A 19,169-nucleotide genomic window follows, 5' to 3' on the forward strand; every position below is an offset into this window, starting at 1 on the left:
TAACATTTATTATTTCTTGTTGCAGCCCCAGTTGTCTCTGGCACAGGACCCAATTTCTCTCTAGGAGAGCTACAGGGACACCTGGCGTACGATTTAAATCCTGCGGGAACTGGGATGAGAAGGACCCTCCCCAGCACATCATCTAGCGGGTGTGTTACTTGAAGTGTATGAATTACTATTATTTGTGTAATCTAGTGTCTGTGTACCTATTACAACCATTTATAAACACATGCTACTGCAAAATATAAATCAGTTCCCAACTTTAATAGGGAAAATAGCTAAGCACACTCTTAATAAATATATTACACTAACACAGAATTCGGAGCTCTTAAAGCATATTGGGCCTCATTCAGACCTGGTCACAAGCGTTGAGCGCTCGCAACCGGGTCGATGTTTGCCCACTGGGCATGTGCACGTCGAAGCCGGCTCTGACGTGCGCATGCGCGAGACTCGGCTAGCGACGGCCGCTCCGTCGCTCCGGGTCTCGCACCAAAGGGGGCGAGCTATTGATGTTGATTGACAGCTTGCCCCGTTTGGAAGACGGGTCGGGGGGTGGCCGGCCAAACGGAGGTGTTCCCGACGGAATGCTTGCCGTTTGGGGGCGGGCCAACTGACATCAGCAATGATGTCAGTGGGGAGCTTCCTGCTCGATCAGAGCAGGAAGCTCCCTGGGGCTTGTGAGTGCCGAGACCCAATCTTAGGGTCTCGTCGCAAGCCCCGATGGTATCGCGACCATCACCCTGGTCGGTCGCTAAGCTGTGGGTGGTAACCCACAGCTTAGCTAGCGACCAGGTGGCCGCACTTCAAGATGCAAGCGGCCGCCCTCAATCAGAGTGACCACTTGCATCTAACGACCGGGTCTGAATGAGACCCATTGTGTCTATAGTGGAAATGCTCCAAAATTTGGAAGCAGTTCAAAATTAAAATGAATTTCACCTATTAGATGGCTTCAAACATGTTCATATTATACCCTGTTATACAGTAGTGGAATTAATTCTGGACACTTTTAATAAAAAAAATATTTTATTTGATATTTATGCAGAAAATTCATATTCTGCTATACCAAATCAATACTTTAATGTTTTTATTGTAATCTATGATGTTTCTACTTAATATTTTAACATGATTTGTCAGAGAGAGAGAGGAAACAGAGAGAAGGGAATGGAGAGATAGAGTGGGAGAAAGAAAAGAGAGATAGAGAGAAGGTTTTGACATACACTTACCAGCCATTGTCAGTGGTGAAGATGCAGGCGGTCACCAGTCACAGCAGGCAGCATGCTGACAGGATCGGGAGCAGGTCCCACACAGCATCCATGTAGGCTCGTGTGCTTTGTTCAGCACTCAATTCATCCAGACTGTGGCAGCTTTTACAATCAATCCTCAAAGCTAGTTACAGCTCTGGTCAAAGTGTGAATAACGACTAAAATGGATCAGAATACCTTGAAATGTGTTGACTGGTCGCCTGGGAAGAGAGGCAAAGCCATGACGCTTCGTGAGGAAGGGTTTACTTATGAAGAAATTGCAAAGAGGTTGGGCAGTGGGGCAACGAAGTCAGGTGTATGGAAACTTTGCATTAGGGTTGCGAGCAGTGGATCGATGAAATCGGCAGCAAGAACTGGGAGAAAGCCCACGCTTATAAAGCAAGATGAGCACAGAATCTGTCATCTGGCCCTGCAGAACCGTTGAAGGTCTGCAAAAGCCATCAACAATATAATGAAAACATCTGGTGTCCAAGTTTGTGACCGAATCATACGAAAAAAACTTTGACAATGGTTTGCGAGCTAGGACCCAGAGAATGAAGCCATATCTAAACCAGAAACAGTGGCAGAAACGTATAGATTGGGCTCTGGCATACAATAAGTGGACAGAAGAAGACTGGGACAAGATTTGGAGCGACAAGACCAAAATCAGCATCTTCGGGAGTGATGGAGTGAAATTTGTTCTGCGTCGGCCTGGGGAAGATCTTTTGCCCGAGTGCACCACGGCAACTATGGAGCACCCAGTGAGTGTGATGGTGTGGGGCAGCATGGCTAACCATTGTGTGGGACTTTTGGCTGTCGTTGATGGCAATATCAATGCCATCAAGAAGCAGTGCTGGAGGCGAAACTGTTGCCCACAATCGAGGATTTGTTCGAAATTGACTCACGGAAGTGTATCTTTCAGCAGATTGGAGAGCCGTGCCACACTGCCAACAGTTGCATGAAGTGGTTGGGTGATCACCAAATCACTGTCTTGCCTTGGCCAGGAAATAGTCTGGATTTAAATCCGATAGAAAATCTTTGGTCAAGGCTTAAAGTGATGGTCGAAGCTATAATCCAGGCCTGGTACCACGTGATTTCACCTGAAGATCTGGGACGTCTGGTTCACTCGATGCCTCGACTAATCAAAGCTGTTCTTAAAAACAGAGGATATCCAATTAAATATTAATTTTGTGTATTGCTGAAATTGCATTTTTTTTTTCCGTAATAACAGCATACCTGTAAAACTGTAGTTTTACTGAATTTTTCACTGGAAATTTGACAAATGACAACTTAAAAATAAATAGTAATGATTATACTCACATATACTTTGATTGGAATATAAATTATAAGTAAAAATAATGACTAAACGCAAAATTTAAAAAAATTACCTAAAAGTGTCCAGAATTAATTCCACTAGTGTAGACCCTGCTTCCAGCTTGCAGTTTAACATTTTGGCGAGTTGTATTGATTGGTTGAAGTTTGAGAATAAAATTGTGTCTGGTTTGAGCATCTCTAATAGTAGGTAGTGGGTTTAATCTCAGTTCACTTTCTCATTCAATATACAGTTTTTCAATTAAACATATTTATATTTTTAAAGACAAATTGCAGCTTGCATTGGTTTAAAATGCTTTTCCCGCCCCTGTTAGCAGAAAGTAGGGTGTCTCTCCCTTGAGTCTTCCTTTGCCTGAACCACTGCGTACCCCTGATGATATTTGGGGCTCTGCCACATGACTTGTTGGGGACACTTGTGGACTGGAGCTGAAAACTCCTGAAGTAGGGGATTGGATAGTAAAATTATCCAATAAATATAAAGTGTTTCTTGTCGATTAGGAATCTTGTATTTTTCAAAACAAAAAGAATGGCATAAAGGGACTAATCCTGAAATTGTAGTTTGTTTATATTAAACTATTACTATGTTTTAAAAATGGAACTGTTTAGGTAATTTATAAAACATTTCAGGTACACTTTGATAGTGGAGTGAGAACTTTTTCTCATACACTGTGTGAATGTATATTTTAAATTATACGAGAACCATAGTCATAACCTCAGGAATCTGCTGTTCTGTGCAATCCTGCACAGATTATTTTTACTGCCAAGTTGTTTTTAACACTGAAATTTCCAGACCTCCCAGTTTAAGGGGATCAATGGAGATTTTAAGTGGAACAAATGGTAATATATTGTTTGAAATATACAGTATATCTGTACCATTATGCATGTGTAGTTTTGCATTCTTATAAATCATATGAAAATAAGCTCTAATCAGCAGATGTTCCTATTTCTATTTATACATACAAAAAGTGGTTGCCATATTAAGGTGAAGAATGAAGACTTCCAGGATTATGGCCCTCATTCAGAGCCGTACGCTCTGAGCAGAGCGCACGCTCTGAATGAGGGCCGGGCTCCATTTTCATGGAGCGTCCTCCTGGACGCTCGTATAGCTGTGGGTCACCACCCACAGGCTATACGAGCGTGCTTTTTGATGGCCGCGATGGTCGAGACCATCGCGACCATCGAAATTGCGAGCTGGAGCCTGCGGTTGAGGTTTTCAACCGCAAGCTCCGGAGTGATTTTGGCTCTATCAGAGCCAAAATCACTCCCACTGACATCACTAGTGATGTCAGTGGGCCGGCTTCTGACGGGAGGCGTTCCCGTGGGAACGCCCCCGGCACGCCCACCAAAGGGGGCGTGCTGTCAATCAACATTGACAGCACGCCCCCTTTGATCGGACACAACGAGCGAAGGACTTTCCTTCGCTCGTCGCGTCTGGCGCATGCGCACGACGGAGCTCCCTCCGTCGTGCGCATGCTCAGTGCATAACATCGACCCACTTGCGAGCGGACAGCCGCTCGCGAGTGGGTCTGAATCAGGCCCTATGTGTTTTGCATCCTTAGTTAGAGATGTATATTATATTTAAGTTCCTATCACAACTGTGTATCAAACCTGGTTAGAAAATGTATTAAAATATATTCATTACTGCTGCCATAGTGTTGTTAAATGTTATTCCACATTTATTACCACTTGAGCTCATATATACTGTATTACTGCTTTCAGATGCAACATTTGCACACAAAAGCAACAAATCAGAAACCTGTTTTCATTGTGTAACTTGCAATAGACAGATAGTAATTAATTGCTGATTGGTTGTTGTGGTTCAGTGCACATGTCTGCTTTTGCTATGCTTATCTAGGGAGTGAAGTGAAAATCATCCTTAAGCCCCGTACACACCAAACGATGTATATACGGAGCGTTATTGACAGTGGCAGGCCCGGCGGGGGTACCGGCATTGTTAAGTTCATCCACACTTGCTGGTGGCGGCAACGACAATTGTCAGCGGGGAGGAGGGAGGGGAGCCTTTATCTCTTAATTTCTTCTCAGGATCCATAGGGGGTACACAGGGTTGACCTTGGGGTATAGCTGGATCTGGATCCACAGGCACCAAGCAGTTAAAGCTTCAGCTCCCAGGATGCACTGGGATCCTCCTCTGTAATAGCCAGCCAGGGGAGGCAGCCTTCCTTGTTTAGCGGCTCCTCCCCTCAGCTCACCGCGCCTTTCTGCACAGGTCTGGTTTTGCTGAGCTGCTCTCCTCCTACGGCCACACCCCCTATGAGGTCTCGCGCGACCATCTTTTTTTCTGAAGTGGCAGCGCAGATCTCGCAGGCTTATTATGGACCAGTCCCCCTGTATAACTCTCCCCTGCAGGACAGTGTATGCAGCACTATAGCACTCCCAGACACTGAATCTGGGCAAGTTGATTGTAGTGGTAAAGGTGCAGTGAGTATTACTTCTGCATTGTATGTGACTTTTGCTAGCGCTGACTGTCTGTGTCTTTCTTTTTTTCTAATAACCTGTCAGGGCTGTAGGAGAAAGAAAGGGACAGGCAAAGACTAACAGGTGTGTGTGGGAAGGGTTGCTCTGTAACCTCACTTATAAAGATTCAAGTATTTGTGAGATTTGTCACATACAGTTGCTTGCTACACGGTGCCATATCTGTGGACCGGTGTGTTGCATGCTTGTGGGTTTACCAGTGGTCCGCTTTTGTGCTTCCCAATATATTATATTTATATATCTGTATATATATTTATATTTTGTCTGAGCCAATGTCTGACAAGGAAGTTGAGCACTCTGCTCGTCCCACTCTGATCTCCTGCAGGCTCTGCGCTGCAGGGGTGATTAAGGAGGATTTATCACAGGATGGGCTGTGTGTGAGGTGCTTTCAGTTGCCTGGCCCCACCAACCCCCAACGATGGGACAGGTCCCTCCTTTTGCGTTTTTTTCCCAGGTACTGGCATCCATAGTGGATCTCCTGTCGGTCCCGGCAGTTCTCCCCCAGATGGGGTTACCCCAAACTGCTATTCTCCCATCGCAGGGTATCCCGCAATTATTGCATTCTACCCCTGGGCCTCAAGCTGTTAATGCCTATCCGGGGGTGCTGCTATATATGTGACACAACAGTCGGTCGTCCCTTTTCAGGGACTCACATAGGGGGGGCACCTACCCTGGGTGGATGTGTTTTCTAGTTTGGTCCAGAATTTGGCAGCTTCATCTTCAGCTTTCCAATCTATGCTGAGGAGTGATAAGCCCCAAAGAGCGTCTAAGCGCCCCGTGATGTCGTCCCAGTCTACGCATCTCTCAGACTCGGAGGCATCCTCGGATGACGGGGAATTGCCTGAGGACTCGGACTCAGATTCCCCTGTCCGGGTGGTGGAAACCAGGTCTTCTATTGATGTACCAGCATTGGTAAGGGCGGTGCGATCCATTCTTGACATAGAGGATGATGCCCCGGCCCCTAAATCCACATTCCCAAATTTCAAACAGGCAAAAGTGAATTCAGCTGTTTTTCCTCTCGCTGACCAGTTGACTGACCTCATGGGCGGAGGCCTGGTAGTCGCCTAGTAAGAGGTTCCAGCCGCAGAAACGTTTGGCGTCTAGCTACCCGTTTTCTGCAGGTCATTGCAAGAAGTGGGAATCCCCACCTGCGGTGGATTCTCAAGTTACTCGCTTAATCAAGAGTGCTACGCTGCCTTTGCCTTCCATTTCCTCCCTAAAGGATTCCACAGACAGGAAAGTAGAGGCTTGCTTGAAGTTAATCTTTTCTCTCTCGGGGGCTGTGGTCCGTCCGTCTATGGCTATCTCCTGGATAGCTAAGGCCATTGAGAGCTGGGCCAATGTGCTTGAGGATAACCTTACTGAGGAAGCTCCTGAGGTCCAGAAAGCTTTGGTGGGACAGATGAGAGATACCGCTGCCTATATTGGCAAAGCAGCTTTGTATGCCGCTCAGAAGAGTTCTTAAAAGAAAATAAAATTTAATCAACTCAAATAAATAAAAGCTTAGGGGCTGTTAATCAGCCCTCCTGCGCATAAAGGTGACCTGACTCTGGCCGGGCACCAACTCAAACTGAGGTGCCTGTGGCTCGGGGGCAGGGTGTAGAGGAGGATGGACTCAGTGCATCCTGGGAGCTAAAGCTTTAACTGCGTGGTGCCCGTGGATCCAGATCCAGCTATACCCCAAGGTAAACCCTGTGGACACTATGGACTTCGAAGAAAGAGAGATAACAAAGGTAAGTTCTTACCATATCTCTGATTTTCTTTGATTTGCAATTTTTGGTACCAAGGTGGTGAAAGATTTCAGTGGAGCTCCTGCTGTACTTTGTGGTGGGGAACATGCTATGATAACATGCTGTACTCTTTTGTCACATTTTCTGGATCACAACAAATAATCACAAGTGACTCAATGGAACGGAGCATGCCAGTAAGAAAGTAATGATATGATAATGCTTTAGCATCCAGGAAGAAATACAAAATTATTCTTATATAAAATTAATATAAAAGGAAAGGGGATGAACAATACTATTGTTTATATGCATCAATATTACTGCAAATTATTGTTACATTGTTACTGTTCCCTATACAGGAGTAAGAGACACAAGTCTGGCTCTCTGGAGGATGATGTTGACACAAGTCCTGGAGGGGAGTTTTATACATCGCCTTCTTCTCCGACTGGGAGCAGCCGAAACTGGACCGAGGACATGGAAGGCGGTGAGTGCACAAATAGGTTGAGATTAATCTGTTTCATAGGGACATGACAGATGTGAGGAGTTGGGCGTTATGGGTGATCATCACCAACGAGACATACTCACAGAAGTATGAACTGAGAGCAGTTAATACCTTATATGACACTACGCTAATGTTGATTATATTATATAAGCAGCTCCACTTTTAGAGGTTCAATGTTTACAGTGAAATAAGGAGCGCTTGTGATAATTAAAACCTGGGACACGATGACCCACCTTAGAAAAGCCGTAAGAGGTAAGAGTGACTAACTCCCGGTTTTGTGACATGACCTGTTCTATGAATCATATCCTATACTCCTGATACAATGTCAATTCTAACTAAGCAAAATGAAAATGAATATCTGCTCTCAGTTCAATGAAGTGAAATAAGGAGCGCTTGTGATAATTAAAACCTGTATTTAGTGCGCAATACCTGTAAAAAAAAATTGTATTAGTATAGTAATGTTTATAAAACCCCTTTTGGCTGTAAGTTCATAGTATGTACTGGGAGACCGGGGGTTCCAATAATACCGGCTGATAGCCGTGCTCAGATGGTTGCAGATCGGAGGTAACTAGCTAGCCCTATTTCTGCCTACCTTCTCTGTTGTGTTCTGCAGCTGCCGGCTGGTTCCCTCCATGGCCGTCTTCATGGTCCGCTTGATGGTGCAGTGTTGTGGTGAAGCTCACTGTGCTGAGGTGCGGTCTATAGCTTCCAACACGTTTCAGGCTTAGAACCCTTTTTCAAGGATAGCGTGTGGGATCTGAGGTCTCCTTTTATTGTGAAAACTTTATTAAATTAATTAAAACTGGAAATGATGAGAATCATCTAATTATCAACAGGTGGCTGCCATGCTTATTTAAACAGGCAGTTACCATTCCATTGCTGGATAATTATGTTAATAGGTATTGCGCTTCTAAATGTTAGAAATATATATAATTATATAATAAAAAATTCTGTACAAATTTTTAAATATGTTCATTAAAACTTTTAAATAAGTTGTTAAAAATAAAGATTTTTGACTATTCAATTAAATAAGAAGGCATTAAATGTTTTTAGCCTTCTATTCGTTTGCCCCATAAACTTTTCTTTGTAGTTAAACAATTACCTACAGTCATTCAGGAAAAACCACAGATAATATACAAGAAAGCACAGAATTTTAAACAAGGACTAGTAAAAAGCTACATCAAAGAAAAAAAAAGGATGGTGACATAATAAAGAAAGGAAGCTTTTTCTGTCTAAACTGCCTGGCATGCAAAACTACAAAGAAAAGTACTACAAAACCAACAACAGAGTTTCGATCAAATGTTACAAAAAAGAAATACAAAATAAAAGATACAATCTCTTGCGTGTGGCTACCAGTATATAGGGCAAATGAAAAGAAAGCTAAAAACAAGGATTGCAGAGCATATCTTTAATATTAAAAAAAGGGTTACAGACCTATAGTGTCTCAAAGCACTTCATGGACCATCACAAAAAAGATCCCACTGAATTAAAATATATGGGAATCCAAATAGTACCTAAAAATTGGAGAGGAGGGGACCGTTCCCAAGATTTGAAAAAGAATGAGACCAAATGGATCTATTGCATGCAAACTTTACAACCAAGGGGTTAAACATAGACATATAATTTAATGCCTTCTTACATAATTGAATAGTCAAATCTTTATTTTTAACAACTTACTAACGTTTTAATGAACATATTTTACATTTTCTTCTTCGGATTCCATAGGTTCCACAGGATCTACCTTGGGGTATGTAGTTGGATCGCATCCTATGCACCAAACAGCAAAGCTTTGGAGTTCCAGCATGCACTGGTCCTCCTCCCTATATACCCCTCCCCCAGCCACAGGCATTAATTTTTTTGTTTGGTGCGCGGCAAGACGCACCTGTTATTACAGCGGGACTGCTAGGCAATCCTAGGCTTTTTTCTTTTGTTTTACCCTAAGTTTTTTGAACTTCAGAGTTTAGCGGTACCAGACGCCGTGACAGACGCTTGCACCGCGGCTCCTTCTACCTCCACCGACGCTGAAACACCAGCACCGCTATACGCCCTGAGGTTCTCGATAGGCCTCAGCGTGGCTTGGCTAATGGCTTTCGCTGAGGCCTGGGACTGCGGTCAGGTCACGGAGATGACAGGTAAGCGATTCCTCTCGGGGAATCGTGCGCAAAGCAGTCCCCTGCCTCCGGTGTTGAGACGCATCGGAGGCGGCTGCGGGTGAAGGCCTCATGCAACGTATCCTCACTAAGGCGGCCGGGGCCATATCGTCTGTCGCTGGGACGGGTGGTAAGACGCACTAGAGTGCACTAGTCAACATCTTGCTGCCATGGGGTCAGCGTACCCGGCCGTCAAAATCGCAGCCTAGGGGAGGTAGACGCTCCCCCGGCCGCTCCTCCCCCCCAGACGCAAACTTCCGGTTACTGATTCCCGTGTCTGGCTTGCTATATTTGACCACCTCATGTGTGAGATCCGCCCAGTTTAGCGTTGGTCCGTGCATTGAAGCGGTTGGTCTCAGAGGTTTGGTCTGTCTCTCTATATACCTCTCCCTTGGGTTTTGCATATAGCGCACTCTGTATCCTTCCATTACCCATTCGGGGCTGGTCAGTTGATCCAGAGTCCCATATTGCTTTAGCAAATATGCATATTTATGCATTGTATGTGACTGTATGCTAGCTGATGTGTTCACTGCCTATTTTTTCAAAACTGTCGGGTACAACTATCACTGTGTTTCCTCAACCCTCTGAAGGTGTGTGGAGTGTTTCATTGATACAAACTCACATTGCATTTATATAGTATACCTTATACCATGTATACATTGTCATGTCTAAAGGTAAAGGTGAGGATGGGAGCCCTCCAGTGCTTACTTCCTGTAAGTCCTGTTCCGCAGGCTTATTGGACCAGAATGTTAACCAGTATGGATTGTGTAATAACTGTTGCAAACAGCTATCCAATATATCTGGTACACCCGCACCAGCACTAGAGTCTTCTTGGATGGCCATTATGCCTGAGGTTTTGTCCTATTTAATAGGCAAGGCAAGGCTGCTGTGGCGCCTCATGCTATGGGATACGCACAGCATGTGCATCATCCTATGTGTATGCCCCCCATGAATCTCTGTTGGGGTAATTTGCCTGCTCACTCTAGTCAGGGTATACTGCCATCTTCAGCCACTCTGCAGGTGGATAGACCAGTGGTAGTAAAAAAGCAGGGGCATAAAAGAGGTTCTCGTCATGTGTTGCCTCACGAGTCTGACTCGACCTCCTCATCAGACTCTTATACTCAGAGACAAGATTAAATCAGGAGTGCTACGTTACCCATTCCTGCAGCATCCTCTTTAAAAGTGGTTACGGATATAAAACTGGAAAATCACTTGAAATCAATGTTTTCACTATATAGAGCTGTTACTAGGCCAGCTACGGCTGTAGCTTGGGTGGCCAAGGCTATGGAGGAGTGGACGAAATCTCTGGAGGACACTATAGTTGATCCAAACAGAGAGCAGCAGTCCCTTCTCGGCCAGATGCTAGAAGCAGCTATGTATATGTGGGAAGCGAGAATTGACGCAGGCATCCTGGCTTCTAGGGTCTCGGCTAACTCGATTACAGCCCGAAGAACCGTTTGGCTAAAGACCTGGAAGGCGGACGCAGGGTCTAAGAAGGCGCTAGAATCTTTGCCTTTTGCAGGGAAGGTACTGTTTGGGGCAGGATTGGATGACATAATGACTTCTTTGGCAACACCGAAGTCTGCTGAATTGCCATCTACGTCTACCTTTAGGAGGCAGTCATCATCTCGGTCCTTTCGTCCACAAGCTAGGACAAAGAAACAGTCCTCGGCCAGTCAGTCCCACAGGAAACCGCAGCCCAAGAAACCTTGGTCTACTAAACGCCCGGCTGCCAAGCCATCACATTCCTAAGACATCCCCCTCAGAGGTTTATTGCTACAAACCTTCCTGCAGACCCGGTCAGAGCTTCGGCCTACCGGGAGTCTATTGGGGCACTCCTGAGGTCAGGAGTCATAGTCCCCGTTCTTGTGACACAACAGGAAAGGGGTTATTACTCAAATGTATTTTTGATTCAAAAACCCAATGGGTCTCACCGCCCTATCCTAAATCTGAAGTCTATCAACAGATTCATCCATGTACCCAAATTCCGTATGGAAACTGTATGGTCAATTATGCTGGCGATGGAGCCTGGAGACTTCATGGTCTCACTGGACATACAAGATGCATAACTGCATGTCCCGATTGCAAGATCCCACCAGGCCTTTCTCAGGTTCGTGGTGGATCAGCAACATTCCCATTTACAGGATCTACCCTTTGGTCTGGCCTCGGGTATTTACCAAGATAATGGCAGTCATGACGGCTTGTCTCAGAAAACAAGGAGCCAGGATACTGCCATATCTAGATGACCTCCTGATATTGGCACAATCTCAGGAGATGTTACAATGTCATCTATAGATGACCATTGTCTGCCTACAGGAACACAGCTGGGTAATCAATTGGAAAAAGTATTTTCTTTCTCCAACTTCACAGGTGGTGCACTTGGGGGTGCTGCTGGAATCTTTGGGACAGAGGATTCTTCTTCCAGAGGACAAGATTGTAGCACTACAGTCTCGTGTGCACAATCTACTTAGTAAGCAAACAGTGTCAGATCACTTGGCTATGCAGATACTGGGATCCATGGTAGCCACATTGACATGGTGACTTATGCCCAGTTCCACTCCAGTTCTCTACAGCTGTTGATCCTGGCCCAGTGGGATGGTCAGTATCATCGATTAAAGCATCAGATGATTTGCATTTCACCAGAGGTTCGGCTCTCCCTTGCTTGGTGGCTGGAGACAACTCATTTTGACAAGGGTCATCCGTTATGGATCCCGGAATGGGTACTCCTCACCACGGACCCAAGTCTGCGAGGATTTTCTCTTTGTGATATATGGACTTCACCAAAGAAGTTGTCCAGCAAACAAACAGACGTTGGCTCGCTAGCTTCGTATGACTATTTCCCACGTTTATACACAGGCTGCTTTCCCTGTTCCTAACAAGGTGACAGCACATTCCACTCGGTCTGTTGGACCACCGTGGGCAGTAAGACATGGCGCCTCGGCTGAACAGATTTGCAAGGCAGCCACTTGGGCTTCCGTTAATACATTTATCAAATTCTATGCTTTTGATACGTTTGCCTCCCAGGATGCTTCCTTTGGGCAGCGGATTCTCCTCTCTGTGCAGGAGCGTCCCCACCCTTAAGGGGATGTTCCCAAGGTAGATCCTGTGGACCCTATGGAACCCGAAGAAGAAATACAGAATTATGGTATAACATACCTTGGATAATTATTTTTCTTCGAGGTCCATAGGGTCAATAGGGCACCCACCCTGACGCACCTGGCCTCAGTTGGGATCTGTTCTTCAGCCTTTTTTCAGAGATTCCCTCTTCGTATGTTGAGTGTTTCTTGTGCAAGTTTTCTTCCTTCTCCTCCCTCCGTCTCTTGCCGTTAGGCTTGGTTACAAACTGAATGCCTGTGGCTGGCGGCGGGGTATAAAGGGAGGAGGACCAGTGCATGCTGGGAGCTCCAAAGCTATGCTGTTTGGTGCATTGGATGCAATCCAACTACATACCCCAAGGTAGATCCTGTGGACCTCGAAGAATAATAATTATCTAAGGTATGTTATACAATAATTCTGTTTTTTTACATAACTTTTTATTTTATTATTATATATTTTATTAACATTTAGAAGCGCCGCAATACCTTTTAACTTAATTATCCAGCAATGGAATGGTAACTGCCTGTTTAAATAAGCATGGCAGCCACCTGTTTTAAATCTTAATTAGATGATTCTGATCATTTTTAATTAATTTAATAAACTTTTCACAATAAAAGGAGACCTCAGATCCCACACGCTATCTTTGAAAAAGGGCTCTAAGCCTGAAAAATGTTGGAAGCTATAGACCGCACCTCAGCACAGTGAGCTTCACCACAACACTGCACCATCAAGCGGAGGGAACCAGCCGGCAGCTGCAGAACACAACCGAGAAGGTAGGCAGAAATAGGGCTAGCTAGCTAGCTCCGATCTGCAACCATCTGAGCACGGCTACCAGCCGGTATTATTGGAACCCCCGGTCTCCCAGTACGGACTATGAACTTACAGCCAAAAAAGGGCTTTATAAACATTACTATACAAATACAATTTATTTTACAGGTACTGCGTACTAAATACAGGTTTTAATTATCACAAGTGCTCCTTATTTCACTGTAACCATTGAACTGAGAGCAGATATTCATTTTCATTTTGCTTAGTTAGAATTGATATTGTATCAGGAGTATAGGATATGATTCATAGGACAGGTCATGTTACAAAACCGGGAGCTAGTCACTCTTACCTCTTAGGGCTTTACTAAGGTGGGTCATTGTGTCCCAGAGTGCTGTCTATCCATTCTATGAGGTTCATGAGTGCAGCCATGTTGTCTGTGATCAGGTGAGCACTACTATCCAGTCTCTACTTGCTGCTGTGCTCACATTACTGCCTCCTCCTATCCCTGACAAGAGCGCCCTATTTAAGTCAGCACCTGAGACCAACACATCGTCGGGACAATGTGGTTCTTTTCCTCCCTGTGATCTCAGTCACCAGTGAGTGAGTACTACCTCCAATCCACTGCTGAATCTGTGCTGCTGACTACTGGACTCCTGAAAGTTGCTGCCCCTGAGTCTGCTCCATCTACTCTGCAGTGTGGTGCGGTGTCCAGCTTCCAGTCTTCACCTTACCAACCCAGCATTCAAGCATCGGTGCCAGTCCGGTTCTAGCCTGTGGTTCAACTCCAGCAAGCTGCTGTTCTCACCGATCCTATTCTGGTAACTCTCCAGTTTCACTCCGGCTACTCTGCTGATGCCACCAGCCCCATTCCCGATCAAGTCTCTGGTTCCACTCCAGCTACTCTATTGTTACTTCTGGTCCCATTCCGGATCAAGTCTTTGGTTCCACTCCGTCTACTCTGCTGTTACCTCCGGTTCCATTCTGGATCAAGTCTCCTGTTCCATTCTGGTTCCACGTCTGCAACCTCCTGTTTTTATATGGTTCAGCTACAGTCCAAGTCTGTGAGTTATTCTGTGATTCCAGCCTGCTTGTATTCTGAAGCCTCCTAGGCATTACAAAGACTTTCCTAGTGCATCAAGTGCCAAGTCTTCTACTAGCATGTCCCCTGAGTTCATCTCTCCTGCTCATTGCAGGTTCAAGTGGACTTTATCCTCACTGTACTTCAGTTTACTGTCTGCTCTGCTTTATATTGCTTATACTCAGCATTGCAGACTGAAATGGTGGGGTGCAGTCCACATATTTATTGCTTAACAAAAAATGGACTCGTCAAGTACTTTAGCTATCACATATTTTGCCAGTGAAATTGGAAAATTTAGATTAATATTTATTTTTTGTTTCTAAGATTGAGGATTGTAGTACTGCTTCTAGCTACATTTTCATTTCTCACATTTCCATTATCTACATGGGTGTAAACCATCCCATTGCTTTCTGTATGTTGCTCCATATGTTCAGCCTGAAAGTTGTGGCATACACATACAGTACTTAGAAGTCATACCAGCAAATACATTCTGCTACTCCAGGTACAGATGTGTATGTGGATACATCTATCCTCCATGTGCTACAAGTTGCGTTACACATAACGCTTGAGTGCACTGCGACTTGGTAGCGCAGAGTGTCTTTTTGTGCAACTTTTTCCCTTAAAATGCGTCTTATTCGCAAATCGATACTAACAGGATGAAGTTTATGTTGAATAAAATCATATGCGGAATGCCTATATTCTGTGTGCAACTGCAATTATATCTGCATGTGAAATGCTAAGTTACAGTGTCAGTTGCTGTGACACTAGCGTACCATTTTGCATAAAGATATAACCGCAGTTGCACAAAGACTATAGTTATGACACATATCATTTTATTCAGAATAAGCTGCTTGTGCATCCTATTGGAATCACTTTGCGAATAAGACTCATTTTAAGGGAAAAAGTCGCACATAAAGACACTTGGCGCTACAGAGTTGCACCACGGCATATCATGACTAGAAGGGCTGATTAATGCGCAAGGAGGCTAGGTGTATGTGCTGCATTTACTCAGCCTAAAGCAGTGGTTCCCAAACTTTGATGCACCTTTGGGGTCTCCATAATTTTTTCAAGCCACCCCTAAGCCAAAATAACTATCGAGCAATCCCGGTTTTTAAGTAGTTAGGTCAAAATAACGTAATAGGTATTTAAAAAAGAAAGAGAAAAACTGTTATTCTTACCCATTGCCCCCTCCATGTCTCTCCCTTTGCCCCCTCCATGACTCTTATTTGGCCCTCTCTATGTCTCCATTTGCCCCCCTCCATGTCCTCCCCCTTATTTACCTTTAGTTGTGATCATCAGCGCCGTTCTGCAACATCACTCCTAGGATCAGATCAGACACTTCCTGTCTGATCTCCCACAACGCACTGCATGGTAGGACCCCTTTCAGCAACAGGCAGCCACAGGATTCACTGCCTGTTGCTTACAGTGACAGCTCTCCCCCGCTCATTGCACCCCCCCCCCCAAATGCTCCGCTGTACTCCGTGCCAACACATCTGCCACCCGTGCCAAAAATAATGAAATAAAAATACACTGGCCAGACTGTTTAGGCCACCAGCCTCCATGGCACCCTGGTGACAGCGCTGTGGCACCCCAGGGAGCCGTGGCACACAGTTTGGGAATCACTGGCCTAGAGGCATGTCAAAGTGCATATACTGATGGACATTTTGTTTTAAAACATATTAATCAAGTAATGTGTATACAATATGACAAAGAAATGTCTAAGAATGAAAATAAACATGTAGTTAAATAAGAAATTATTGTATTTTGTTGCCGAGCTTTGTGGCATCCTTAGAATAAATGCTGATCTTAATAATAATAAAGCAAGTGATACACAAAATAAGAGGGGTTAAAGTATTAACTCTAGAAGGCTACAGATACATTAAGGAAATACAATTTATTACATAGATTAAAATATATTCTTTCTTATAAGAAATGCTATAACCAGCTATGATAATTAGAGTGCAGAAAGCAGGATAGAAAACCTGGATGGCAGATGACCTCCACATGTACTTGGCAAATTGAAGCCCTCCGAAAGCAACTAGATTTGTTTTCTTTGACTCTTCATCATAGTGTCCATATTGGTTTCAGATCTACTAATTAGCCAATTGGCAAAAATCCTACATGGCAGGGCAAAATATAGTCTTCGGGCATCATGGTGGCTTAGTGGTTAGTATTACAACCTCACAACACTGCTGGCTTCCTTGGTCTGGAGCTGAAAATGTTGGCCCTGTTCTAATTGCTGTTCCATTTTTCTGATTTAATTCTTCCCCAGCTGTATTGTGTTATTAATATTATACAATTTAACGCTAGAGTGACCTTACATAAATCAGGTTATAAAATGTAAATATGTGTTACAAATACTATCATTAGTTGTAGCATTTGAAAAGACCAGAGAACAAATATTGGTAAATTATTTCAGAGGAGGTTTGTCTTAAAAGTTGTAAGTTTACCTGCCATACATAGATAGTAGGTAGGTTTGAGCTGGATGGAGCATTGAGACTAGCATCTGCTTGGCTGTATGATTTTCCCAGATTTTGTGCTTTCCATTTTAGAAAATAGCTTCTGCCAACATTTTTTTCATTCAAGGTTTTCTAGTTGTATTGCTTTGCATAGGGGCCCTGTCACTGGAGTGGCAAATGTGACCAGCAGCACTATACAGACTGGTGGCTGCAGCACCTTCATTCACACCAATGTGCCCTGTGCATAGACTGCTATGTAGCCTATCCTATTCAAGTGAACGCAGGCCCAAAACGCCCCTTCTCTTACCCCTTATCAGCCGCCGCATGGTGCCACACCTATCTCTTGCATTGATGATGTCAATTAATTATGTTTTTGTTATTGCTCAGCTTTAATGTAATGGATCGAGATGAAACAAATTGCAGGTTGTTACACTACAAAATTATGCAGTTTTCATGGAAATCGGTTCAGTAGTTTTTGTGCCAACTTGAAACAGACAGATAAAACGTTCTTATTTTATTAGTATAGAGCAATCTTAGTATCAATGAAATGTACATGATATTGCGATGCGGACCACACGTTGTGTATATTGAGAGTGATGGGGGTCAATCCTATTCCGTGCGAAGGGTGCGATGTGCCGCTGCAACAGCGTTAAAACGCCGGCAACGGACCGACACATCGCACCCTTCGCAGCCCGACTCGAGCCTGAATTCGCCAAACTTAGCTCGCTGACCTATGGGGTTGCGAGCAAAATTTGGCGAATCCGGGCTGCCGTAAAGTGCGGCCACTGCCGCGGTGACTCGCACATAATCTTGTTAAAGAGTATCAAAAAAGTTTTTTGGTTTGTTTTAATAGTTAAGTCATTAATCGCCAGTTACATTTGGTAATGATGAAAGCAAATATCTGAATGATTATTATGGCTTACTGCACGTAAAGTACTTTTGTACTTTACTGTCCGAATATTTTATGGAAATTGCAGTTTATAAAAACTAATACATGGCTACAGTAAAGATAAAACTGGGTAGTCTGGCTGTGTTATTATTATTATCCTTTATTTATATGGCACCACAAGGGGTTCGCAGTACCATAAACTGAAACAGTATGAACAAAATAAGAAGAAACTGATTTACAGTACAAAACATAGTAGGGCATAGACAAGGTTTATAAACATTGCTGCAGCAGCAGTCATAAGACCCAAATAAGCAGTGAGGCAGCTGAACCCAAAGGTTTGGTGCCGTTGTAGGCAATCTAAAGTATTTCTGGGGTCATGTTTTAAAGTACAGAATTTATCTGCAATGCAGTGTAATCTTTTAACCGATTACCAGAACAGGTTCGAACAGCTATGAGCAAACTAGAGACCCCCTGATAAGATTAGAATTGTATGAACTTGCAGAATCCACTATTTAATAGTATAGTGGGGTGCAGGGAGTGAGAGCCACATTTATTATTTTGGAAACTTTTTAGCAACATAAACATTTTTCAGAGGTTGAGTATTATGGTGCTCTGCCACAGAAGCAGGGAGCTCACAGAAATGCAATAGCAGGAAGTTTACAGTGCGGCTGCAGCAGTTTGTCTGTGGCAATAGCAGAGACTTCTACGTGGGTCTCCTCCCTGTTCTGTCACATGTTTACTGTATTATAGCGAGGCTGTCCTGAGATGACCCTGCCAGGTCCTGACACCCCTCCCTTCAGTCACCCTCCTTTTCTTCATAACTCCCCCCTCCCTCTCCCCTCAGTTAATGTCTTTGTTCAGACTGTGGTTGGCTGTATGTCAGGAGTTAGTCTCTTTGCCATAGAAATTTCACTCTCTTTACTTACTTTTTGTTGTACGTGCTCACAAGTATGCATGCATACACTCATGTAGCTGTACTCTAGGTCATTTTGTATACAGACCTTGAACATTTTTTAAAATTTTAGTTGTATTTTAAAATATTTAAATCCAGGCCCTAACTGTGCGAAGTTTGTATATTCTCCCTGTGCTTGCGTGAGTTTCCTCCGGGTGCTCAGGTTTCCTCCCACACTCCAAAAATATACTGGTAGGTTAATTGTCTCCCAGCAAAAAAAAAAATCCTAGTGTGTATTTGTGTGTGAATATAGTAGGGAATATAGGGGCTTATTCAGCGTGCTATGCAGAACACAGATTCCCAAATGTCAGAAATGTGTGCGTGCGGGTCCTGCGTGATCGCATGCAGCCCTTGCTATGCCTTTGCCTTATTGATAGGCAGAGGCATTTTCGGGGTGGTGCGGGGGTGGGGACGGGGATGGCTAGCGTTCCTGGAAATGGGGGCGACGCCTCTGTTTTTTGGGAGTGGCAAAGTCAGGATCT

The 19,169-nt window shown here is 44.2% G+C and overlaps 1 protein-coding gene across 3 annotated transcripts in view; it reads left to right on the top strand.

The window, feature by feature from the left end:
* The window catches only part of NFIC (nuclear factor I C), a 185,891-nt gene that overhangs the window by 94,944 nt on the left and 71,778 nt on the right, over positions 1 to 19,169 (top strand). For all 3 annotated transcript variants that reach the window (XR_015870072.1, XM_088450827.1, XM_088450826.1), the window contains exons 5-6: positions 26 to 149; positions 7,153 to 7,277. Coding sequence is in view for 2 of the 3 variants with exons in the window: in XM_088450827.1 (XP_088306953.1) it covers positions 26 to 149; positions 7,153 to 7,277 (249 nt within the window). In the remaining variant the exon portion in view is untranslated. The remainder of the gene's footprint in view (positions 1 to 25; positions 150 to 7,152; positions 7,278 to 19,169) is intronic.

This window comes from Taudactylus pleione, unplaced genomic scaffold (assembly GCF_031769625.1).
Source record: "Taudactylus pleione unplaced genomic scaffold, aTauple2 ptg000529l, whole genome shotgun sequence".
In the NCBI taxonomy this organism is placed as follows: Eukaryota; Metazoa; Chordata; class Amphibia; order Anura; family Myobatrachidae; genus Taudactylus; species Taudactylus pleione.